General features: G+C 32.6%; 5 protein-coding genes across 7 annotated transcripts; 2 read left to right on the top strand and 3 right to left on the bottom strand.

The window, feature by feature from the left end:
* Nucleotides 1–70: 70 nt before the first annotated feature.
* Nucleotides 71–2,066, bottom strand: LOC139092382 (secernin-3). Its single transcript, XM_070642739.1, has 3 exons — nucleotides 1,628–2,066; nucleotides 1,398–1,546; nucleotides 71–1,332 (listed from the first exon to the last, which is right to left on the bottom strand). Exons 1-3 carry the CDS (start codon nucleotides 1,757–1,759, stop codon nucleotides 579–581), a joined length of 1,035 nt encoding a protein of 344 aa, XP_070498840.1. The 5' UTR covers nucleotides 1,760–2,066; the 3' UTR covers nucleotides 71–578.
* A 43-nt stretch (nucleotides 2,067–2,109) lies between these two features.
* Nucleotides 2,110–8,526, top strand: Papss (PAPS synthetase). The gene is given in 5 exon segments (XM_070642738.1): nucleotides 2,110–2,234; nucleotides 5,892–6,006; nucleotides 6,127–6,653; nucleotides 6,800–7,868; nucleotides 7,871–8,526. Coding segments are annotated over 5 exon segments (1,884 nt in total). The 5' UTR covers nucleotides 2,110–2,186; the 3' UTR covers nucleotides 7,996–8,526.
* LOC139092380 (ATP-dependent DNA helicase Q5-like) lies at nucleotides 8,019–11,739 on the bottom strand. Its single transcript, XM_070642737.1, has 5 exons — nucleotides 11,594–11,739; nucleotides 11,090–11,417; nucleotides 10,521–11,020; nucleotides 9,983–10,456; nucleotides 8,019–9,916 (listed from the first exon to the last, which is right to left on the bottom strand). The coding sequence occupies exons 1-5, from the start codon at nucleotides 11,694–11,696 to the stop codon at nucleotides 8,523–8,525; spliced, it is 2,799 nt and encodes a 932-aa protein (XP_070498838.1). The 5' UTR covers nucleotides 11,697–11,739; the 3' UTR covers nucleotides 8,019–8,522.
* A 113-nt stretch (nucleotides 11,740–11,852) lies between these two features.
* Lon (Lon protease) lies at nucleotides 11,853–15,115 on the bottom strand. Of its 3 annotated transcripts, none has more exons than XM_070642736.1 (4): nucleotides 14,641–15,115; nucleotides 14,317–14,578; nucleotides 13,915–14,197; nucleotides 11,853–13,838 (listed from the first exon to the last, which is right to left on the bottom strand). In XM_070642736.1, the coding sequence occupies exons 1-4, from the start codon at nucleotides 14,998–15,000 to the stop codon at nucleotides 11,924–11,926; spliced, it is 2,820 nt and encodes a 939-aa protein (XP_070498837.1). In that variant the 5' UTR covers nucleotides 15,001–15,115; the 3' UTR covers nucleotides 11,853–11,923. The 3 variants fall into 3 exon arrangements, with proteins under 3 accessions (XP_070498837.1, XP_070498836.1, XP_070498834.1); XM_070642735.1 differs by having other exon boundaries at nucleotides 13,915–14,200; XM_070642733.1 differs by having other exon boundaries at nucleotides 13,915–14,248.
* Nucleotides 15,116–15,158: 43 nt separating this feature from the next.
* LOC139092201 (rRNA biogenesis protein RRP5-like) lies at nucleotides 15,159–18,809 on the top strand. The gene is made up of 4 exons (XM_070642529.1): nucleotides 15,159–15,271; nucleotides 15,334–15,477; nucleotides 15,544–15,711; nucleotides 15,778–18,809. The coding sequence occupies exons 1-4, from the start codon at nucleotides 15,215–15,217 to the stop codon at nucleotides 18,685–18,687; spliced, it is 3,279 nt and encodes a 1,092-aa protein (XP_070498630.1). The 5' UTR covers nucleotides 15,159–15,214; the 3' UTR covers nucleotides 18,688–18,809.
* Nucleotides 18,810–22,124: the final 3,315 nt, after the last annotated feature.

Raw genomic sequence — 22,124 nt, forward strand, 5'->3', positions numbered from 1 at the left:
CAAAAAATCTTTATTTGAGATTCATGCAGACAGTATAAAGCATATATTCAGTAATTATAAATTTTATAATAATAATCATGATTTCAAGCATATATTCAATATCAATTATATCATCAGTAGCTCTCAAAAAGGAAGTAAGCTAAGCTTGAAGCAAATCTTTATATGATTCTTAAGTATGTCTGACTAAGGAACAGAAAATGACAAATTTTTAATAATAATAGGAATGGATATGCAATTCTAAGAATTCAGTCATGGAATGATATATAAAATAAATGTGACAAACTTGTAAATGACTCGATTGGGTGCACATAAAATATAAAAATTAATTAAATATAAATAAAGTAAGTAATACAGTTAGGAGGATCTTCACATTTGGATGTGTATAAAAAGAATCAAGTAATAATAATCTTATAAGCAATAAATAATCAATGGTAATGATCTCGAAACTCGATATATAATAATGTATTCAAATGCACAGTCATTATTTTTCGTAGCATTACTAGATTTGGAAATGCTTTGCTGCTTAAAATGCTACAATTATCGGAGGAAATGGAAAGCATTCATTGAATTTCATTTACTTAGCGGTAAAATTTCACTTCAGCCTCAACACAATCCTTTAATAATTCATCCAATTCCGGTGTTGGAACATTGTCTGCAAACCCATCAACCTCATCTACGCATGATTTCTCCAGAGATTTCAATAAATCACCAACTTGGTCCCATTTACGATTTGCATGCAATTTGCGTAATAACGGTTCGTCTTCATCACTCTTAATAGTTGTTAAAGGAGAAATGCGTACATTGGATGTAAATATGAATGGCTTAAAGACTGATTCGCGTGGATTTTCAGTTCCAGTAAACCAATGAACAGAAATTGACTCCTTCAAGACACCCACGAAACTTGATGCAATTTTATCAGCCTCAGAACTTCTGAGTACCTCAAACATTTGTTGTGCTGAAAATCCACTCGTTGGCTCATCACACGGCCACTTCGATTCCGAAGCAGTCATTGAAACAGCCTGACTAAAATTGAGATCACCACTGCCATCATATAATCCCATATCCTTTAATTTATCTTCTAAATTTTCAGATTTTTTATCGATTTTTGTCGTAACTCCAAATCCATTACTAAATGCACGAAATGCTTCCGTAATTTTTTCAGCGGCCCACACTTTTCCAAAAATATCTAAGACATACGCAGTATTCATATCACAAATGAAGAAGCTATATTTTGGTGACACATCGGCAGCCACCTCCTCATTATATTCATCAATCAATTTTGTTACAACATCTACAGCACTGTCTGCATTTTCAGCTCGTTCAAGAACCAGTCTGGAAATGATAAAAAAATTAATAAACTATGTGTCAGGCATGAATCATCTTGGGGAAAGCCATACTTAGTGAGATCAAGTGCTGAAAGTCCTTTTTCAGGCTTATTATCAGCAAAAATTGTAGAAATTGAGACATTTTTTTCATTTGATCCGCAAGTTCCATTTAGAATGTATGCAAAAGTTGGTCCAGTTGATGAAATTTCAACATTTTGGAACTAATGGGAAGTAATAATAAAAATCAATTATTAAGCAGGAAACGTATGGAATTTTCTTTTTCTTTTTTTCAGTCAACTTACCTTAGTCGTTCCATTTTCATTCGCCGAAAAATGGCATATTTCCTTACAGCAAAAGCTAAAACTATTACGACCATAAATTATAGTACCACTATTTGTTAAAGGAGCTTGAACCATGAAAACTTCACTGCCCATTTTACTAGATTTTTTTTTAAAAAATTTTACAGCTCTTAGAAAGTTTTTGTGATGGCGAAGAGTTTTTTTTTGTGCTTAATATTTTGATTTGAATATCAAATTCGGTTATGTCTGGTTCCGCAAATTTTCCAGCGGAAAATCTACTTGATTCTAATTTTTTCTGATTACATCTTTTGACATTTGTCTGTTCTACTAGAATAATCCTGTTTATGCATGTAATATTCCGTTAAATAAGATAAAATTAGTTTACTGGATGTGAGATTTGCACAACGTGAGTAAGCATGTCAAATATTCGTAACGGTTTTTCAAATTTGAAATTTTTTATCAATCATTAAAAATAATTTTTAAGTCAAATCACCTTTTTTAACAAAATTATTAATTAATTCAGAGCTTTAGTGAATGAATCTCAGTGCAAATTGACATAAAAATGAGTCAGGAATCAAGTGCCGGAGGTGATAAAAAGAAACATAAAACCGTAAGTTGTACAAATATTTTTAAAATTTTTGCATTGTTGGAACTTGCGAAGAGATCCCAATACGAATGATGAAAAATCATCAAAACACTGTAATAAAGCTCTTTAATCTGACTTTCGAGATAACAGTTATAACTGTTGATAAGAAAATGCGTCGAGATAAACTTCCTTAATTGTGTTTACTAAAATATGAGAATATTAATTGCAAGATCCAATTATCAGTAATCATCAGTTATAATTTTAATGGGACTTTATATGCACTGGATGTTAGGAATTGAATGACTACAATGATGATGTTTACTAATATAAACTGATGACATATCAATAAACTCGACTATCTGGAATAGGCTCTTCAACAAATACATCCCATATCAACCATATGTTTTGTTCCTCACGATTCTCTTTTTATTACTATCTCATTTACATTGCACATTATGCCTGCCTTGTATCTAGTTAAACGATTATTAAAAAAAATAAAAGCTTTCTCTCCTCTCTTCATCTCCATAAAAGTAATATAATATAATAATACGGAAAATTGTGAATTGGTGACTTTCTTTTACTCACAGTAAATGTTAGACCGTTGTATAGTTTAAACGTATAAAAATATTGTATTATCAAGTAGCATTTATTAGTTCTTAATTGCCGATCAAGTATTTTTTTTTTTCGGGCAAAAAATGTTTGTAAAGCGTAGAAAAGTTGCTAATTTTAACAATAATGACATGCTGGATAACAATAATTTTCCAATATTTAATAATAAAATACTGACACGGTTCTGTCTTGAGCATAAAAGCAATTGCGATGGTTGTTCTGAACAGGTAATCGAGTTATTTTTTTTAGAAAAAAAAGGAATGTTAATGGACTTTTAATGAATTTGACACATTTATTGATACTGAAATCAAGTCAATCGTAGTAAACTGTATTTAACGGTATTTTATATTAGATAGATTATGTTAACTAATCTTCGGTCATTTAAATTGCTCGATATTTAATATATTGGGAGATATCCCGAGAAACATAATGTAGTCGGAGTTGCGCTGCTTCCAAACGGCACGATATGTTCGCTAGGGCACTGATCTGTCGCCGTATTAATAATAAGACTCGATTTTCCCCTGACGACGGCATGATGGTGGTGATGATCCATCTTTACGGCGAAAAATATAATTCGTCATATTTTGCAGCTATTGACTGCATCGACGACAAGATGATAGGGTGCCATGACAGCTTCCTGATCCCTCAATTCGTTTTCGTCGAAAAATGAAATTTGCAGCATCGTATTTTTTGGTGGCATCCGTGGAATGATGTCTAGCTGTATGATGATAGCTTCTTCCATGGCCTACCTATACCTATGCATGATTAGGAACAGAGGACGAAGCCAAATTGATTCCGTTAAAGAATCGGTAAAAACCGATTGAAATTTGTATGAAATGTTATACTTCACAAGTGCCGGCAGATAAACAATTCCAAGCAAATTTTACTCGACTTTTTTGCGAACCGGAGCTAATTTGCCTTCGATCTGTGGTTGGGAAATAAACAAAAAAATCATTGTACATCCAAAACTTAAGGTTTGCATAGAATTGGCTGTATCTAAGTATGCCGGGTAATCAATAGCTTAAATAGACAGTCTAGATAGCCAAACTACGGAAACATAACTATGACAGCCTATGCCAACATAACGATTAATGCTTAGATCTAAATCAATTTAGTCACAGCTTTTTTGTAGCAAATCAGGATATAATTCTTCATATTGTGGATATATACATAAATAGAGAGAGAAAAAAAAATTATATAACATCATCAACTTCACATTATTATGCTGTTTTTATTATTTTATATTTATTTCTTGCCAATCTTCGTGCCATCATCAACAACAACAACAACGTACAAAAAAAAAGAGCATAAAGCATGATCAACATTACTTACTATATCATTTGTTGTTTTATTTTTAAAAGTGAAATCTGTTGTGTCTTTCCTCACGTTTTATCCAATGCTTTGGGTTTTATGTTATTTACGGCATTAATGCGCGTCGCTTAAATCATTTTTAATGTCTGTGGGAATAAATTTAATTAAGGAATTTCCAAAACCGCTCACGTTAGTTCGATAATAGAATTTTATTCCTGAACTGATAAAAAAAATATAAATATCAACTAGATTCAATTTTCCTATCATACAGAGTTGGCACAACAAAAAAAAATGTATTGGAACTGACAACTGACGATGATTTGAAGTGTCTTGTCAATTTTTTATAAAATTCTTAAATATACCAGATTCTTTTTTTTTGTCTAAGACGTTTAAGACGCAATATTCTTAAAGGAACATACACTCTTGTGTATAGTATTCAAATAAATTAGAATTGATTGTATAGTTATGGACTGCTGTCTGCAGATTAGAGAATTCTAAAGTTGGGGTTAAAGTTGATTCTAATCTTTGGATTTAGACTTGATTTCATGCTGCGTTGGGTCTATAGATCAATTGTAAATGCATTCTTTAGCTGTGGTTGATGACCTTTCTGGATGCCACCAGAAGCAGGCTTTGTCGCTTGGAAATTGCTAATTGTGGTTCCTGGATTCAATAATGAGATCAGGAGTTATCTTAGTCATAGACATTTTTTCAGAGTCATAGGTGTATTGACCGAAATTGCAACATTCCATGACATTCCTTAGCTGGTGCCTGAAGCAAACTTTATGGCTGTCCTATTGTTATTTAAAATTTTTAAAAGATGATCTCTTAATCCTAGGATTAAAAATAGGATTAACTTTTAATCTCAGGATTTAAATTCAAAAATTCCAATTTGGATCACGAAAAGTCATAAATTGTGGAAATTGCGTAATGGAACCAAAAGCTTATCTTGCGAAATACTTGAAACCGAAGCTTTTCGGCATTTTTTTTTTGCAACACGTTCATTCCCGAAATCGAGTTAATTAGATTTCAATGAAACGATTAACAAGTGTAACTGATTAACTATTTATAGGGTTTATAGGTAATTAGCCTTGAGTCCTTATCGCTCAGACAAAGTTTACGACGTGGGCATTTTTTTTTATTTTGGGAAATTTTTTTTTATTTTACATCTTATGCCTGTAAACTTTAACTTTATCACGTCATAGATTTTGCATATATATGTACACAAAAAAATGAAATATGATTAATCGATTGATAAGAGAAGTAAAGCAAGGCGATAAAGACAAAAAAAAAGAAAAAGTGTGTGATATAAGACAAATTATCATAATACCTCCTTAAGTGTCTATATCGGGAAAAACTTTGTCTGTAATGGTTGACGTATAATTTTGTTAGTACTAGTACATCATATAAAAGTCGAGTTGATATTGAAATAAAAACGGAGTTGAAGTTAAAAAATCAAAATAATAATCAGTTAAGTGTTGCTCATTGTGGAAGTCGAATGTAAATTTTATATTTTTTTGTGTCCGAAATTCATAAGAGAAGGCTTAACTATTTGAAACTTAACAAAAAATTCAATTAAAATCTACAAAACTAACAAACTTTTTTTGAGTAAACAATAAATTGTAAAGGAACTTGAAATAAATATGCGGATCAGACCTACAAATAGACCTGTAATTTCATACATACTTAATTACAATTTAAAGCTAATATTTGACTATAAAGATAGCCATAATTATCGGAATTTTTATCATTTTATTTATGTAGTGCTTACAAGTAGCTACGAATGTCACCGAGCAGAAGCATCATGTTACCCGTGAAGTTAGAGGACAGAATTTAGGCTTATGTCGTGGATTCCGTGGATGTACAGTTTGGCTAACTGGTAATTTTTTAGTTTATCATCATTATAGACTAGTTTTTATAAATAGCAACAGATTGTTTGTATATATACAGGCACGATAATACGTGGAATATATTTATTATTTTTTTCTTCTAATAACAGGCTTGTCTGGCGCTGGAAAGACATCAATTGGATTTGAATTAGAAGCATTTTTAGTTTCAAAAGGCATTCCATCATATGGCCTTGACGGAGATAATATTCGTACTGGACTTAATAAGAATTTAGGATTTTCGCAGACCGATCGTGAAGAAAATATTCGTCGTGTCGCAGAAGTTGCAAAATTATTTGCCGATAGCGGTGTTGTAGCTATTTGTTCCTTCGTATCGCCATTTGCCGAAGATCGTGATATGGCACGAAGAATTCACAAGGAAGCTGATTTGAAATTTTATGAAATTTTTATCGATACACCATTGGCGGTATGTGAATCGCGTGATGTCAAAGGTCTTTATAAGAAAGCTCGTGAAGGTGCAATTCAAGGATTTACTGGTGTAACTCAAGCTTATGAGTCACCAGAACAACCTGACTTGATTGTCAAGACAGAAGGTTGTAGCATTCAAGAATCAACAGCTAAAGTCGTTGAACTTCTTGTCTCGGAAAATATCATACCAAAGTACATGAATGATTTTGATGTAAGACATTGACATATTTTAATCTTTGAATATTATTGGATTCGTTCATAAGTGACGTCACAGTGATTTCTTGACGTCATAAGTGAACGACCTCCAAATGCATTTCATGCTCATACATACTAAATATAAATTTTCCATTTCAATAGGGCGTCAAGGAACTCTTAGTTCCAGCTCACAGAAGTGATGCTGCTAAAAGTGAAGCACAAACATTGCCAACATTAGAAATAAGTACATTAGATTTACAATGGCTCCAAGTATTAGCTGAAGGATGGGCATCACCACTTACTGGATTTATGCGTGAGAAGGAATACTTGCAAGCACTCCATTTTAATTGTTTAATGACCGATGAAGGAACAGTTGTTAATCATTCCATTCCAATCGTCTTACCATTAACCGAAGCTGATAAGAATCGTTTGAAGGATGTTAGTGCTTTTACACTTACTTATGATAAGAAACCTGTTGCGATTTTACGCAACCCAGAATTTTATTATCAACGAAAAGAAGAAAGAGTCAGTAGACAATTTGGAACTAGCAACCCTGACCATCCCTACATCAATTTGATTATGGAATCCGGTGATTATCTTGTCGGTGGAGATATCGAAGCTTTGGAAAGAATAAGATGGAATGACGGATTAGATGATTACAGACTAACGCCAAATGAGATCCGTAAGAAAATTAATGAAATTGGTGCTGATGCTGTTTTCGCATTTCAATTAAGAAATCCTATTCATAATGGACATGCCTTATTAATGAAAGATTGTAAGAGACAGTTGGTAGATCAAGGATATAAAAAACCCGTTCTTTTATTACATCCATTGGGCGGATGGACTAAGGAAGATGATGCACCGTTAGATGTTCGTATGGCACAACATCAAGCTGTTCTTGATGCTGGAATTTTAGAGCGCGAAAGTACTATTATGGCAATCTTCCCATCACCAATGATGTATGCTGGTCCAACAGAAGTGCAATGGCATGCAAAGTCACGAATGAATGCTGGTGCTAATTTCTATATCGTTGGACGTGATCCAGCTGGTATGGCTCATCCAAATAAGGAATTATATCCCGATGGTAATTTATATGATGATTCACATGGCAGCAGAGTATTAAAAATGGCACCTGGACTTGATTCTATTGTTATCCTTCCATTCAAAGTTGCAGCTTATGACAAATCTGTTGGTGAAATGGCATTCTTTGATCCAAAACGTAAGGATGACTTCTTTTCATTTCTGGTACAAAAATGAGAGCATTCGCTAGAAATGGTGAACTTCCACCTGATGGATTTATGGAACCAAAAGCATGGGGTATTCTGTCTGACTACTACAAATCCCTCAGCAAAAATTAAATTAAATTTTTCTACAATTTCCATTCACTTCCCTAACAAGCAACGAACATAAAGCTTTTTATACTCTATAGACGTAAATTTTTTCATGATCAGCATGCTTAAAAAAAAAGTTTTTTTGACTTGTGGGAACAACCATCAATGATATAAACCTAAAGTATGCTCATTGCTTGTTAGGTCATGTACTAATTTAATAGTATTCACGATTTTAAATGTCCTGCTTTTATTTTATATATTATGATTTTAAATTAAATTATTATGTCATTAATTACAACTTTAAAAGTAAAAATGAATGACTATAGTCTATCCAATAACAAAGAAATGGAGTAAAATTGTTTTTTTTATTAAGATATTTGACAAACGTAAAGAAGGGCGGTATAATAAGGTTCAATAATGTCTAGTTTAAAACAAAAAGTTTGTTTTTCAATGAAAAAAAAAAAATAACAAAAAAAAAAAAATATATCAAGTGCACATATGTTATGCTATATACTTATAAGAAGAAGATCATTAATAAATGTTTACTTTTTAATTTAATCATCAAGTTTAAAATCAGCTTCCGATGAAACGACACCACAATTGTAAAATATTTCACAGACAAAATTCCTTATGAGTTTACTTTCAGGAACATGATCAGCATCACTTTCATAAAAATGATGTGTTATTTTACGTGCCATTGTTTTAAATAAGCCTTTTGGGTCCGGTCCTGTTATTTTCTTTTCATGATAAAAGGTATTGAGTGAATTAACGACAATTTCGGATATTTTACTTTTATTGCGCTTTCTTTTCTTCTCAATATTGTCCGTGCCTGATGATGATGATGTTGTTGTTGTCAACATATCTGATGCTTTACGAAAATCACTTTCCATTCGGATCTTTTTAACTGGACTCTTTTCAGCTGCTGGCTCATCCATTTTACGCTTTAAGTCACTACTTTTTCGTATATCATCGAATGAAAAGTTATCATTATCATCAGCCTTCTCTATTTTCGTTTCGTGTATCTCTATTATGTCATCATCTTGACTTTTGTCATCATTTGTTGATAACAGTTCAAGTTCACTGACCAAGTTTTGTTTCTTTAGTTCCAATTTCATTATTTCCGGATCATCAAGTTCGTTGTCGTCATCATTATTTTCATCTTCTGTTACTATCATTAAGTCATTATTGTCATCGTCTTGTGATGATATTTCAATTACGTCCGGATCTGGTTTAGTTTTTGTGAAAAATTCATTAATTTTCGACTGAGTCTTGCCATCTTTATTATAACATTGTGTATCTTTGCTTAATTTGCTACTTTTCTTTGAGTTCTTATTATTACTATTATTCTTTTGTTGAAGCTCATCCTCTAACTCATTAATAACGTCCTTACCATAACGATCTTTTAAGTCATTTACTATCGTTTTATAATCTCCACCATGAGATTTATGCTTCTGAGGTATATGATTTTTAGTTCCGGAAAATAATCCACTGGAACTTTTAACATTGTGCACTTCTTTTGCGATATTACGTCGATATATGCTAACTGCTTTACATGAGTTAAAGCAATTATATTCGATATCGATGGCTATATCCTCTAGATCTTTATAGACTAATGAATGTAATGGATGTTCTGGAGGATTATGTAGCGCACATTTTTCCATATTATTCTTTAAAACTGACGTCAATAATGTTAAATTCTGCTCACGTGTAGATACTGTTAAGCCTGATACTTTTGTGTCTGTTGAACCTGCACTTCGAACTCGGGATATGGATGTTGACTCATTCATACTCATTGCAGCAGCTGCTTGCATTTTTCTCAGTGCAAATTGCTTTTCAATAAACGTCCGTTCATTCTTTCTATCAGACTTGTGATAAGAACCGCTACCGTCACTATCGTTATCATTATAATCATCAAATCCACCTCTCCTTGAGTTATGTGAACGGCCACCTGTTGACGTTTTTAAGTGTTATTGAAAGTTATTTAATATTTTATCAATTTTTTATAATCAATTACCTTCATAAAGATCCGATGTATCGTCATCTGCTGGATTCTTAGCATGCGTTGAGTATCCAGCAGAGAGCTTTTGAAAGACTTGAAGTTTCTCAACGCATTTACTCTTATTTTTACAATGATCGCACATGTCGATACATTTTGGCTTTGGATCGCCGAAATATTCCGTGAATAAGAGATGTCTGCATGTAGCACTTTCGCAGTGATCAACCATCTTTCCAAATTCCTTTATTGTATTCTTCGCTCTTAGGTATTTATCTGATTTTTCATCCTTGCATTTACTTAAATCTTGATTAAGTAAAAATGTAATACTTTTAACTTCATCTCGATCATAATATAGTCGACAATAAGACTTTTTTCCATCTCTGCCAGCTCTACCTGATTCCTGATAAAATGCGGCGATATTTTGACTAATGTCCCAATGTACAACTAATCTTACTTGTGCCTTATCTATTCCCATTCCGAAACTTATTGTTGCTAAAAACAAAAAATTAAAGTCTTAAATGATAAGGGAGAGATTACAGTGGAATTAAGAACATACCGACGATAACAGATATAATACCATTCATCCATTCGTCTTGGATTTTCTCTTTTTCTGACGTCTTAAGTCCAGAATGAAACGCTTTGCAAGCTAATCCCTGTTTTCGAAGACCGAGTGCTACACTCTCTGTCGTTTCTTTCTTTCGGCAATAAACTATGGCGCACGGCTTTTCGGATCCTTTAAGATCCTTCTGAGACATTTCTTTTGATAAGCATTTATTGATGTAGTCCTTTAATTCAATAAAATCATCACGCATTGAGTTTTTGTAAATTATATCATAATACAAATTACTACGAAAGCATGATACTTGAAATATTTCTGCATTCCTAAATCCTAAGTTATCGAGTATATCTTTTCGAACTTTTACTGGTGCTGTGGCAGTTAATGCTATCCATTGAATTGATGGATATTCTTTTCTCCATTTTCCAAGCTTAAGATAATCTTTACGAAAGTCGTGACCCCAACATGAAACACAATGAGCTTCATCTACAGCAACAAATCTATTAAATTAATTGCCAATTATTAATTAGCATAATTAAGTTAATATTGGCAATTATTGATTAACTTACGCAATTTTCTGGAATTTAACGAGAACTTTAAACAAATCCTGAAATGTGTTAGTAGCTGCTTGTTCTGGTGTTATGTATAAGAATCTAGTTTCAGTCTTTTTTGCCTTTAAATCTCCCAATATTTGATCTCGTTCCTTTGAGCCAGTCGTTGAATTTATTGAATGTGCTCTTATCTTTCGTGATATTAGATAATCTATCTGATTTTTAATTAAAGCAATCAATGGAGATATCACAATGGTCACTTTATTCTCTTTTACTAATCCTGGAAGCTGATAACAGAGTGATTTGCCAGATCCCGTTGGCATTGAAATGTAAACATCCTTTTTTCCTAAAAATAAGTCATAAAAACATTACGGGATCACATTAATCGTGCAAATTTAATCTTTACAATTTATTTAAGCTGACAATAGTAAACAGTAAATGCCTGCATAGCATTTTTCGCACGCAAATCTGCTTGTTTTCATTTTAGCGCTCAATTTTTTTCACAAAATTGCATCTACATACCTGATAAAATTGATTTAATTGCATTTTTCTGTATATCCGATTTGAATTTTGTGTGATTAAAATACTTTTTCAAGATTTCAAGTAAATCGTCCTCGCTATCCATAATAATTAATTAATTTTTGGAAAATTAGACAAAAAATTGAGATTTTTTTCTTGTTTTTTGTTTTTAAAATTCAAATTTTTTCGGTTATTTTTTTTCGATCATAATTTTTATTTACAGCTCAAACTTTATTCGTACAATAAACTCTAATTAACATAGTTTAATTTTCAATAATTTCATTTATTTCTAATATTCTAAAGCATTTAAAGACATTATATTAAACTGGCAGTTTAAAACACTAATTCATAGACTTCTTTGTATGTGCTAACAAAATGAACTTCCAGTCCATCAGTTATGAATTTAGGTAAATCGTCATAGTCTTTCTTGTTCTCGTCGGGAAGTATTAAATATTTGACATTGCTTCGTTTTGCAGCAATTGTTTTCTCTTTAATGCCTCCAACTGGCAGTACCTTTCCTGTTAATGAAATTTCACCAGTCATTGCCAAATCTTTCTTCACTGGCTTATTAAGTGCCAGTGAAAGGAGTGCTGTGACTATTGTAACACCCGCTGATGGTCCATCTTTAGGTGTGGCTCCTTCTGGAACGTGTAAATGTATATGTGATGTTTCGAGGAAATCATTTGTTGAATCTGCTGCATTAATAAAGTTCCTAGCGACTGTTAAGGCTATCCTTGATGATTCTTTCATGACATCACCTAAATTACCCGTAACTTCCAAACTTCCTACTGCTGGTTCTCCTTTTTTACCTGAATCGATTAATTTTCGTCTTGCAGTTTCGATATATAAGGTAGATCCTCCCATTGCTGTCCATGCTAATCCCATAACAACTCCAGGTTGTGTTGTCTCATACATCCTCTCATGTGTAAAGATCTCCTTGCCAACAAACTTCTGAAGATTCTCATCAGTTATTTCGAATTTCTCACATTCCTTCTTGACCAATTTAAATGCTACTTTTCTGATAAGCTTCTCAATGTGCTTCTGAAGATTTCTGACTCCTGACTCGCGGCAGTAACTCTTAATTAATGTACCCAATGCTGAATCTTGGATTGCAATGCTTTCGTCTGTCACTCCGCAATCTTTTTGGGCTTGTGGAATCAAATATTGTTTGGCAATTGCCAATTTCTCTTCAGCAACATAGCCTGACATTTCAATCATCTCCATACGATCTCTTAAAGGTTCTGGAATTGTGTCAATGACATTGGCAGTGCAAATGAATAGAACTTTTGAGAAATCAACTGGGATGTCAAGATAATGATCGAGGAAGTTTGCATTCTGTTCTGGATCAAGTAATTCCAACAAGGCACTACTTGGATCTCCTTGATATCCTTTACCAATTTTATCAACTTCATCAATAAGAACTAAAGGATTTTCAGTTTTCGTCTTCTTTAAGCATTGAATAAGCTTTCCAGGCATTGCTCCTACATATGTTCTTCTATGTCCTTTAATTTCAGCAACATCAGTCATTCCACCAACACTAAATCTAAAATATTCTCTATTTAAAGCTCTTGCAATACTTCTAGCTATTGAAGTCTTTCCAACACCTGGCGGTCCATAAAAGCATAAAATCTTTCCTTGAGTTGTTCCTTTTAATTGACTAACTGCAATAAATTCGAGAATTCTCTTCTTAATGTCTTCCATTCCGTAATGATCGTGATCCAGAATTTCTGTGGCTCTATCAATGTCCAAATTTTCTTCACTTCTAACTCCCCATGGCATTAATGTAAGCCAATCAAGATAATTCCTTGTGACATTAAATTCGGAGCTGCTGTTTTCAAGGAAATTCAATTTTGTTAGTTCCTCTTCAATAACATCCATAACATGCTTTGGCACTTCTTTGTCCTTCAATCTTTCTCTGTACTTTTCACCAATCGCATCTTTGTCATCCTTCTCAATTCCCAATTCCTTCTTAATTACTTTCAATTGTTCTTGTAGGATATACTTTCTATGTTGTTGCTTGACTTTCTCTTCTACTTCCTTTCCAATCTTTGCTTGTAATTTAGACAACTCAAGTTCTTTTTTAAGCAAGGAAAGAGCAAGCATCAATCTTTGTGGTATGTCCATTTCTTCCATAATTCCTTGTAGCTCTGGTGGATCAGCTGCTGATAAGGAAGCACCCAAATCGCACAAATAAACTGGATTGTCAACGACACGTTGATTCTGATGAAGCATTTGCTGAAGACTTTCTCTGAAATTAGGATTAAATCGCAGGATTAAAAATAAATCCAAGGATTTAAATGTATGACATTGGACATAACAATTACCTGTAGAGTGGATTCATAGTTATTATGTCACGAATTGTCTTGATGACTTCCTGTGTTAGTGCTTTAACTTCTTGTGTTTGTTTGAATGGCTCATGCTGGATGTTTTCGACTTCGACCATCAAAAGTGGCTGAACATCATTGTCAGAATAGAGAATTTGTGGCTTCTTTGCAGTTTTAGCTTCTTCTGATGCGGCATCCTTATCATTGTTCTCATTAGCGGCTTTCTTAGTAGCCAAGCGAGTTAATCGATGCTTTCTTCGCCTCTTGTCGGCATCCGATTCATCTGCTGAGACAGACATTGTTGCATTGAAGAGTGGAAATTTAATTTTCGTTTCTATTAAGGCACAAATAACGAATAGGACAATGTATTATTCTAATGAACATCTTATGTCCAGTTCTTACCTTTTACTTCCTGCTCATCAATTTCTTCAATAAGCTGTCCCATGATTTTAATTCTTCGGTGTGCTGTAACGACTAGCCTCAATTTATCACCTAAATCTTGCATCTCTTGGATTTGTGCGAATGTTCCAATATTATAGACATCAGATACATTCTGGACTAAATCATTCTTATTGTCATCATCCCTTTTTAGGAAAATTCCAACATATGGCTGATTTAACCGAACTTTTCTTCTTATAAGATCCATGAGTGTTGGATCTGAAAACTATAGATTAAAAATATTAAGTAATTGAAAGTTCCAGAACTGATTAATGTCATATGACTTACCTCTAATATCTTCATAAAACGAGGAAATACAGGATTCCTATTGACAGCAATGCACGGCAGATAAGGCCAAACTTCCGGAATCGCTACAGTTGTTGGTAAATTTGTATGTAGGAAATCCGTCGGTGCCTCAACTTCTTCAACTACTTCCTCAATTGGAACTTCATCATCTTTTTTCGTTGAATACAAGCGACATTGAGCGATCGCAGCAACTTGACATCTTTGAGCAATTAAATTTGATTGTCCCAAAACATGAATTCTATTACTCAATTGTAAATTCGATCGGAAATTCCTTGTGATATTTTGTCTTGAAAGATTTAAAGCAATTGAGAAACTTTTGGATATTCTTCCGACACGTAACATTGTTAATAACTTTCTGTCCTCTCTTTATTTTGTGAAAATTCACATTAAAAATATTTATTCTCGACTTTTCCAAATTATTCTGACGAGACTTTGAAACTTATTACGAAAATTGAGCACAAACTTTTTGGTCGGTGACTGTAAAATGCTATGTATTATCAACATAACCTAGAAAAAAAATATCGTTAAAAAAATATAAACAAAATAAAAATCAGAAATGGAAATAAATTTTGATAGAGGCGGAACTTTGCCAAAAAAGAAGTCCAGTTTACTTGTAAGTAGATAATAAGCATGTAATTAATCGATTCAATAACAAATTCACTGTTTTAATATCAGAAATCAGCGACTTTTGGATCCAGAAATGAGGAAAAAGTCAAAAAGCAAAAAACAAAACGTGATCACAAGAAGAAATCCAGCAAGAAGGATGAGAATGGAGATGGAACTCAAGAGATTCGCTCAGCGAACATCTTAACATTAACTGTAAGGAATTGATTAGATCCAGTGATAGGAATTTTAGTTATTAATTGAAAATATTTATTTTTTCAGACTTTAGTTCCAGACATGATTTTGATGGGAATTGTTAAGTCTATATATGTCGATCGTTTGTTGCTTAGCTTACCCGGTAGACTATTCTGTCGAGTCCCAATCACTCATATTTCTAAAGCATATTCAGAATTTCTTCAATCAACTCTCGAAGGAGAAGATCTGCTTGATGTAAGGAACTAACCGTCTTTAAACTAATATTGTTTATAAATTTTAATTCTTTTGTTTCGTTCACAGAAGCCAAAAAGTTTATCAGAGATGTTTCATGTTGGACAAGTAGTGTATACAAAAGTTTTGGATAAATGTCATGGCGATAAACAGGATATACTATGCTCATTGCTTCCAGAAGATATCAATTCCGAAATATCAAGCAACATGTTAGATAAAGGCAATGTTATTTTATGTGCTATTGAGGAAGTTGAAGACCATGGATATTTTCTCGAAACTGGAATAAAAGGCATTCGTGGATTCTTGCCAAAGAAAAGCATTAAATCAGAGCCGAAAGTTGGCGAGCTATTGTTCTGCAAGGTTCAAAAAGTTTCTGAAAGTGTTGTGACATTTGCTGCATTTAAGAAAGGCGAACAGATAAAAGTAGAAACAGCAGATGTTCCAAATATGAAAACTTTACTGCCCAGCACAATTGTAAATTTTAATGTTGTTCAAACATTGAAAAATGGATTGGAAGGACTTTTATTCGATGGCTCAGTTAATGCTTATGTAAATGAACTCTACGTTCCATCAAAATTGTCTACAGATCCAAATATTATTGGCAAGGAACTCAAGGCAAGAGTTTTATACAGAATGCCATTATCGAATCAGCTATATGTAACTTTGAACGTCGATGACACGACTAATGATCGTATAACTTTTGGCACAGTAATCGAGAATGCTAAAGTCATAAAACAAACAAACACGGGAGTTCTGTTCAAATTAGACACAAATCATTGCGCATTTCTACCAAGAAAAACAATCATTAAGAATTATAAAAATAATTTTGACATCGATACTGCTTTGTTAAAGTTTTCACCTAATAGCATGCACAAAGTTCGCATTATGGATTACAATCAATTTGAGCATTGCTATTTATGCACAAATAATGAAAAGTTATTGAATGAAAAATATTTTGGAACGTATGATTTGAACATTGGACAAATTGTTCAGGCAAAGATTGAAGAAAGTTTAAATGATGGCGTGAGAGTGTCAATTGGAAACGTCAAAGGTTTCTTGAAGGGTATTCTATATCACAAAACAGCCAAGAGTAATGAAATTGGATCAAATATTCGTGTACGAGTCGTTGAAATTGAACATAATGACAGATTCGTTCAAGTTACAAATTTGCAAGGTTTCTTACGAGACGGATGTAAGATTTTGGATTCAAGACGTAATGCTAAAGTCGGTGAATCGTATGCAGGCGTTGTATTGAATGATAAAGATAAACATTATTCAGTTTTATTCTTTAATCATATTATGGGTATGGTCTTAAAAAGCGAAGAGAATGAGATCGACATAATTAGTGCTGGAGGATTAAAGAAAGGCTCAGTTAAGATGTTTCAAATTGTTAAAGTTAAAGGAGATAAAATATTATTGGGCTTATCGAGAAAGCTTGATACACAAAATATGGGTAAAATTTATGATTGTAAAGTTACATCAGTTCTACCTACATCTGGATTACAAGTCTTTATTAATGATTTAAAATCTTATGGAAAAGTTCCAACACCTTTAATATCTGAATTTTCACATCTTAATGATCATATCTTATCAGCTATTAAAGAAAATTCAAAACTTGAAGTTGTATCGCTTGGAAATAATCAATACAGTAGACGGGATGTCAAATATTTCACAAACAATGCTCCAATGGATTTTAATGATGTGAAACCAAACGATGTATTAAGATGCTACGTAAAATCTTTGAATGAGAAAATTATTGAGCTTGAATGTCCTCTGAAAAATTTCAATGACACAATTCGTTTAAATCGAGACGCCTTCGATAATCCAGATGACTTGGTATTAAATATTGGCGATGTTATTTACGTTAACGTCATTGCCAAAAATGAAAGTCATTCAAATTCGCTTTATGTTACACCGTCATTGCCAAAAGTATGGAGGTCAAATAAGGAATCACTAGATATGTTGTCTAATTATTTAGATGACATTTCATTACTTATATCAAATGCAAAGGAAATGGAGAAGCCATTTGCAAAATATTCAATTGGACAGAGAATTAGTGGAACTGTAAAAAATTTAATTGGAAATAATGTTCTTATTGAATTGGAGGAAAATGTTTATGCACAAGGAACAGCCGAAAATGTTCACATTCATAAGATTGGAAGTAAAATTAATGAAGCCGTAATTGTTTGGATAGATCCTATTCATCAAATGCTTTATGTGACGACAATTGATAAATGTAAAGATGAAATTAGCATAGATCAAGAAGCCGATGACAAACTTGTGTGCGAAAAGAAGCATAAAGCAATTATTGTATACAGCAATGAATACCTCAGCGTTTGTACAATTCGTAAACAAGGTCAACCTCTAATTTATGTTCCAACAAAACATCATTATAATGACTTCTCAACATCAAATTGCCGTGCTTTGGGAAATGCTACAAGTAAATTAATCATTAAGAAGGTTAGCAATGGAAAGTTGTTAGGTGTTTTTGTTCAGGACGATAAAGTTTTTCACAAACTCGAAAAGATTAAAAACAAATTGGAACAAAAAGCTCCGATTAAGAGGAAATTGACAAGTAGTATATCGGACACTGTATGTGATGAAGACGTTACAGTTAAGCATCCAAAAGTTATCTTAGACGATTCTGATGATGAGACAGACAAAAATGTCTCGAAAAACGATGAAAATGTTGGAGATGATTCAAAAGAGGATTTCCAAAGCACATTAAAGAAGCAAACAAAAAATACAATCAGAAATATTGGAAATAAAATAAAGAAGACTAAAGCTAAGATGACCAGACCTGGGAAGAAATTTATAAATAAAGATTCGCTTGTAGACGATGATTTAGTAAATTTAATATCATATAAGAAGATTAAGGAAGGACAAACATCCACTGTAATAGAAAAGAAGCATGATAAAGTTATGATTAAATCAACAATTGGCAAGAAGAAAAAGCCCAAACGTTTGGTTAAAAAATAAGTAAATCTTGTTTTTTTGCTTCCCTTTTTACCTTTCTATATTAAATAATTCATGTTGAGATATAAATAAGTTTCTTTTTTGAGTTACATCAATTGAAATAAAAGTTTTTTAACTAAAAGAGACATGAAGTTTTGTTAATCTTTATTTACGTCCTTATAATTTAATGAGGTGCTTAGAATTTTCATCAAAATAAGTTATTAGACGACATAATATGTGATGCGCAACTGTTGTTCGACTAAAAGGTTTTGTAAAACGCGCAACTGTTGTATGGGAAATAATCTTATTGAGACATGTAACGGTTGTGCAGTGAATAATTTTCATATGACGTGCAACTGATGTATTACAATTTCGTTCATATTGCACAACTGTTGCATGACAAATAATTTTTTACACGTTGCGCTGCTGTTGAGTGATTAATTTGTTAGAGTGCGCAACTGTTGCACGACAAGCTATTTCTTAATGGTACTCAAATGCTGTCCGACAAATCCTTTTTTTTATCATGAACAACTGCTGTGTCCTGAAAACTACATACCACACAACTGTTGTTTGACAGATTTTTACGACACGCTATTGTTTATTACTACGAATAATTTTTATATTGCGCGCAACTGTTGTACCACGAATACTGTTTGTGTTGCGCGCAACTGTTGTGCTTTGAATATTTTTGTTGTGCAACAAAAAAATCCAATTTATCTTCAAAATTGCATTAAAACAATCAAAAACATTAAGGTTGCCATTTAATATGCATCTATAAAGTAATTTCATAAGACACTCCATAGGATAATTACTCTCACAGGAGGAAGCATTGAATATTCAGACTACCTATATATGAAATTTTCAACAGCACTTTATCATTTGCTTACATTACATAAATAGTTGCTTACATTTCTATGTCATAAAACAGAGAGCTGCTTAGACATAACAAATTTCTCTTCCTATCTCCATTAGCTATTCTTCCTTTTCAGCTCTTTGATAGTCAAAAATTTTCCTTTTGTGCTCTTCATTTAATTGCTTTTATATCGCATGGATATGAATTTTATTAAGCTATACAAAACTTTTCTCAAACAATTGTTTAAAAAAAAAAAAAGAATTTTTTTAATGGATGTTGATGACTTTTATGATGTGAAAAATTTCATTTTCCGTGCTTTCTTTTCGATGATTTCTTGTACAGCACGTAGGTGGATAATTGTATTAAAAAGATGCGTGTACTCATCTAACAATCAAAACAGTAATGTAGGATTTTTTTTTTATAAAAAATACATATTTTTTTGCAGACGCTCACACATTTGTTCTGCATAAATTTGATATGGTAAATTTTATTGAATATTTTAATATCAATTAAATTGTTGTGGGTTGCATTATTATTTAAATATTTGATAATAATCCGCACAAACAAAATTCAAAGTTGAAAGTCATGCATTCATATATATCCGTTCAATTTTCGATAATTATTTGATATGAAAATGCCTTCATAATCTTTAATATAATTTAAATGCATGAATCCTGTAAGTTATTCTGTTGATGTCCATGGGAATTATCCCGAACAGCACATTATGTTTTCTAGGAAACTGCTGCGTTGCTGTATTAACAGTAAGATGCGAAGTTGCCCATAACGTTCATTTATAATTCAAATTTCATAAATATTTTGCATAGTTGTATACCCTTTTCTAATAAAACTCAATCTGTTTTTGATCATTGAAGAATAAACATCGTTGTTATTAATAAAAGCAATCATATTTACAGCATAAATTACGATTCACCGCACTGTGCAGCTCGGGTATGTTACTAGGTACGATTAATTGGATTGTCCCTTTTTGGTATGATGAACCAAAAATGTAATTATATACTATTGGGGATATAAATTGATGACTTAAAGACTTTCACATCCTACAGTCATTAGCTTTAATCAATACATGAAAATTTAAGTTGTTTCATCATCCACTTATCATGTGGAAAATAAAGTTTTCCTAGTTTTTCCAATTAAATAGCTACCAAAACTATTAAAGAAAATGGATATATGTGAGAAATTACGATGAAATGATAAATGTATTTTCATTTTCAATTTGTATGATGAACACATGCCAAATTAAACGTCTTAACTAACATTTTCTATATATACATGTGTATGTGGATGTGTGGATGGATACTATTGTATGAAATGGATATTAATTTTCTCATTACATAATGATGAGATTGCAATGATTATCGAGAAACAAACGAAAATCGAGAAGAAAGGACCAAATTAAAACTTTGTTTTTTTCCACAAACTTTTAGTTAAGGATGTTTACATACACATCATGCTACATGACCTCATTAATAATAAATAAGTTCCTTATGTAGTAAATCAAAACAGAATTGATCGATTTTTTTTTCCAAAGTCTCCGTGTTGATGTCATGGGAAAAAAAAAATATTTTTCCGGTCAATTTTATCCCCTTTTTCTGTGAACTTTTTTTGCCCATCAACTTGTGTCAGAAATTTAATTAAATGCTTGATATAATGACTTTTGAACATCATTAATGGTTTTAAAAATAGAATTGTTAATGCATATGCATGAAGAATGAACTTGAGCAAGACAATGCGGTAAATCAGTCATAAAGGGATCGTCAGGTAACGTCAAACTTCATTAGGGAAACGTAGCGGTGCGACAGCTAATATGCTGTGCTGTTCGGGCAATGGAAATATACAGAAATTATCAACCCACTTAACCAGCATCGACTTTAATTTGAAAACAATGTAAATTTACAATTTGGAGGAATTCCAAAATTTTATCCATTGCAAGTCGATTTGTCTTGAACTCCATTTTCATACAAAATTCGAGACTAATTCGAGATCTGGTGCAATTAAAGAGTTTTAGGACTAATCCTTTAGTTAACCCAACTTCTATTCCCGATAAATGAAACGAAGCTTCTGATAGAGATAGCTCCTTGCAGAATAACGTCCTCGGAAGAAGTAGGAATACGGCAAGACGCAAAGATGCCAAGACGGCACCGTGAAGACTACTTTTGGCCCATTCTAACAGCGGCAAATGAAGTTTGCCACAACGTTCCTTTTGGGACTATTGTAATTGAAATCAAGAATTGACAACCGGCAACCAGCTATGGACTTAACTTCAGCGTCATCAACAACAACTCATGGATCACAATTGATCTGTATGGCCAGTGAATCGAATGCAAACATTGCAACCTACACAAACAATTTTGATTTATTACATGAAATCATCCAATTTCCGACTTATGAGAAGCTAAGAAGGCGAGATGGGGATCGGAAAAATTCGAGATAAGAGAAAGAGCTGTTTGAAATTCCATCCATGCTATAATCAAGGACATCCTTAATCTCAAAAGTCAAGTAAGAAACAACAGAATTTGGCCGACTTCATGGACCATAACTGACCGTTCATCGAGATGTTTCCATAAAGTTTGTAACTAAGCCATCTTGA

This window comes from Chironomus tepperi, unplaced genomic scaffold (genome assembly GCF_022539635.2).
Source record: "Chironomus tepperi strain 1889 unplaced genomic scaffold, CSIRO-AGI_Ctep_v1 contig_298, whole genome shotgun sequence".
Classification (NCBI taxonomy): Eukaryota; Metazoa; Arthropoda; class Insecta; order Diptera; family Chironomidae; genus Chironomus; species Chironomus tepperi.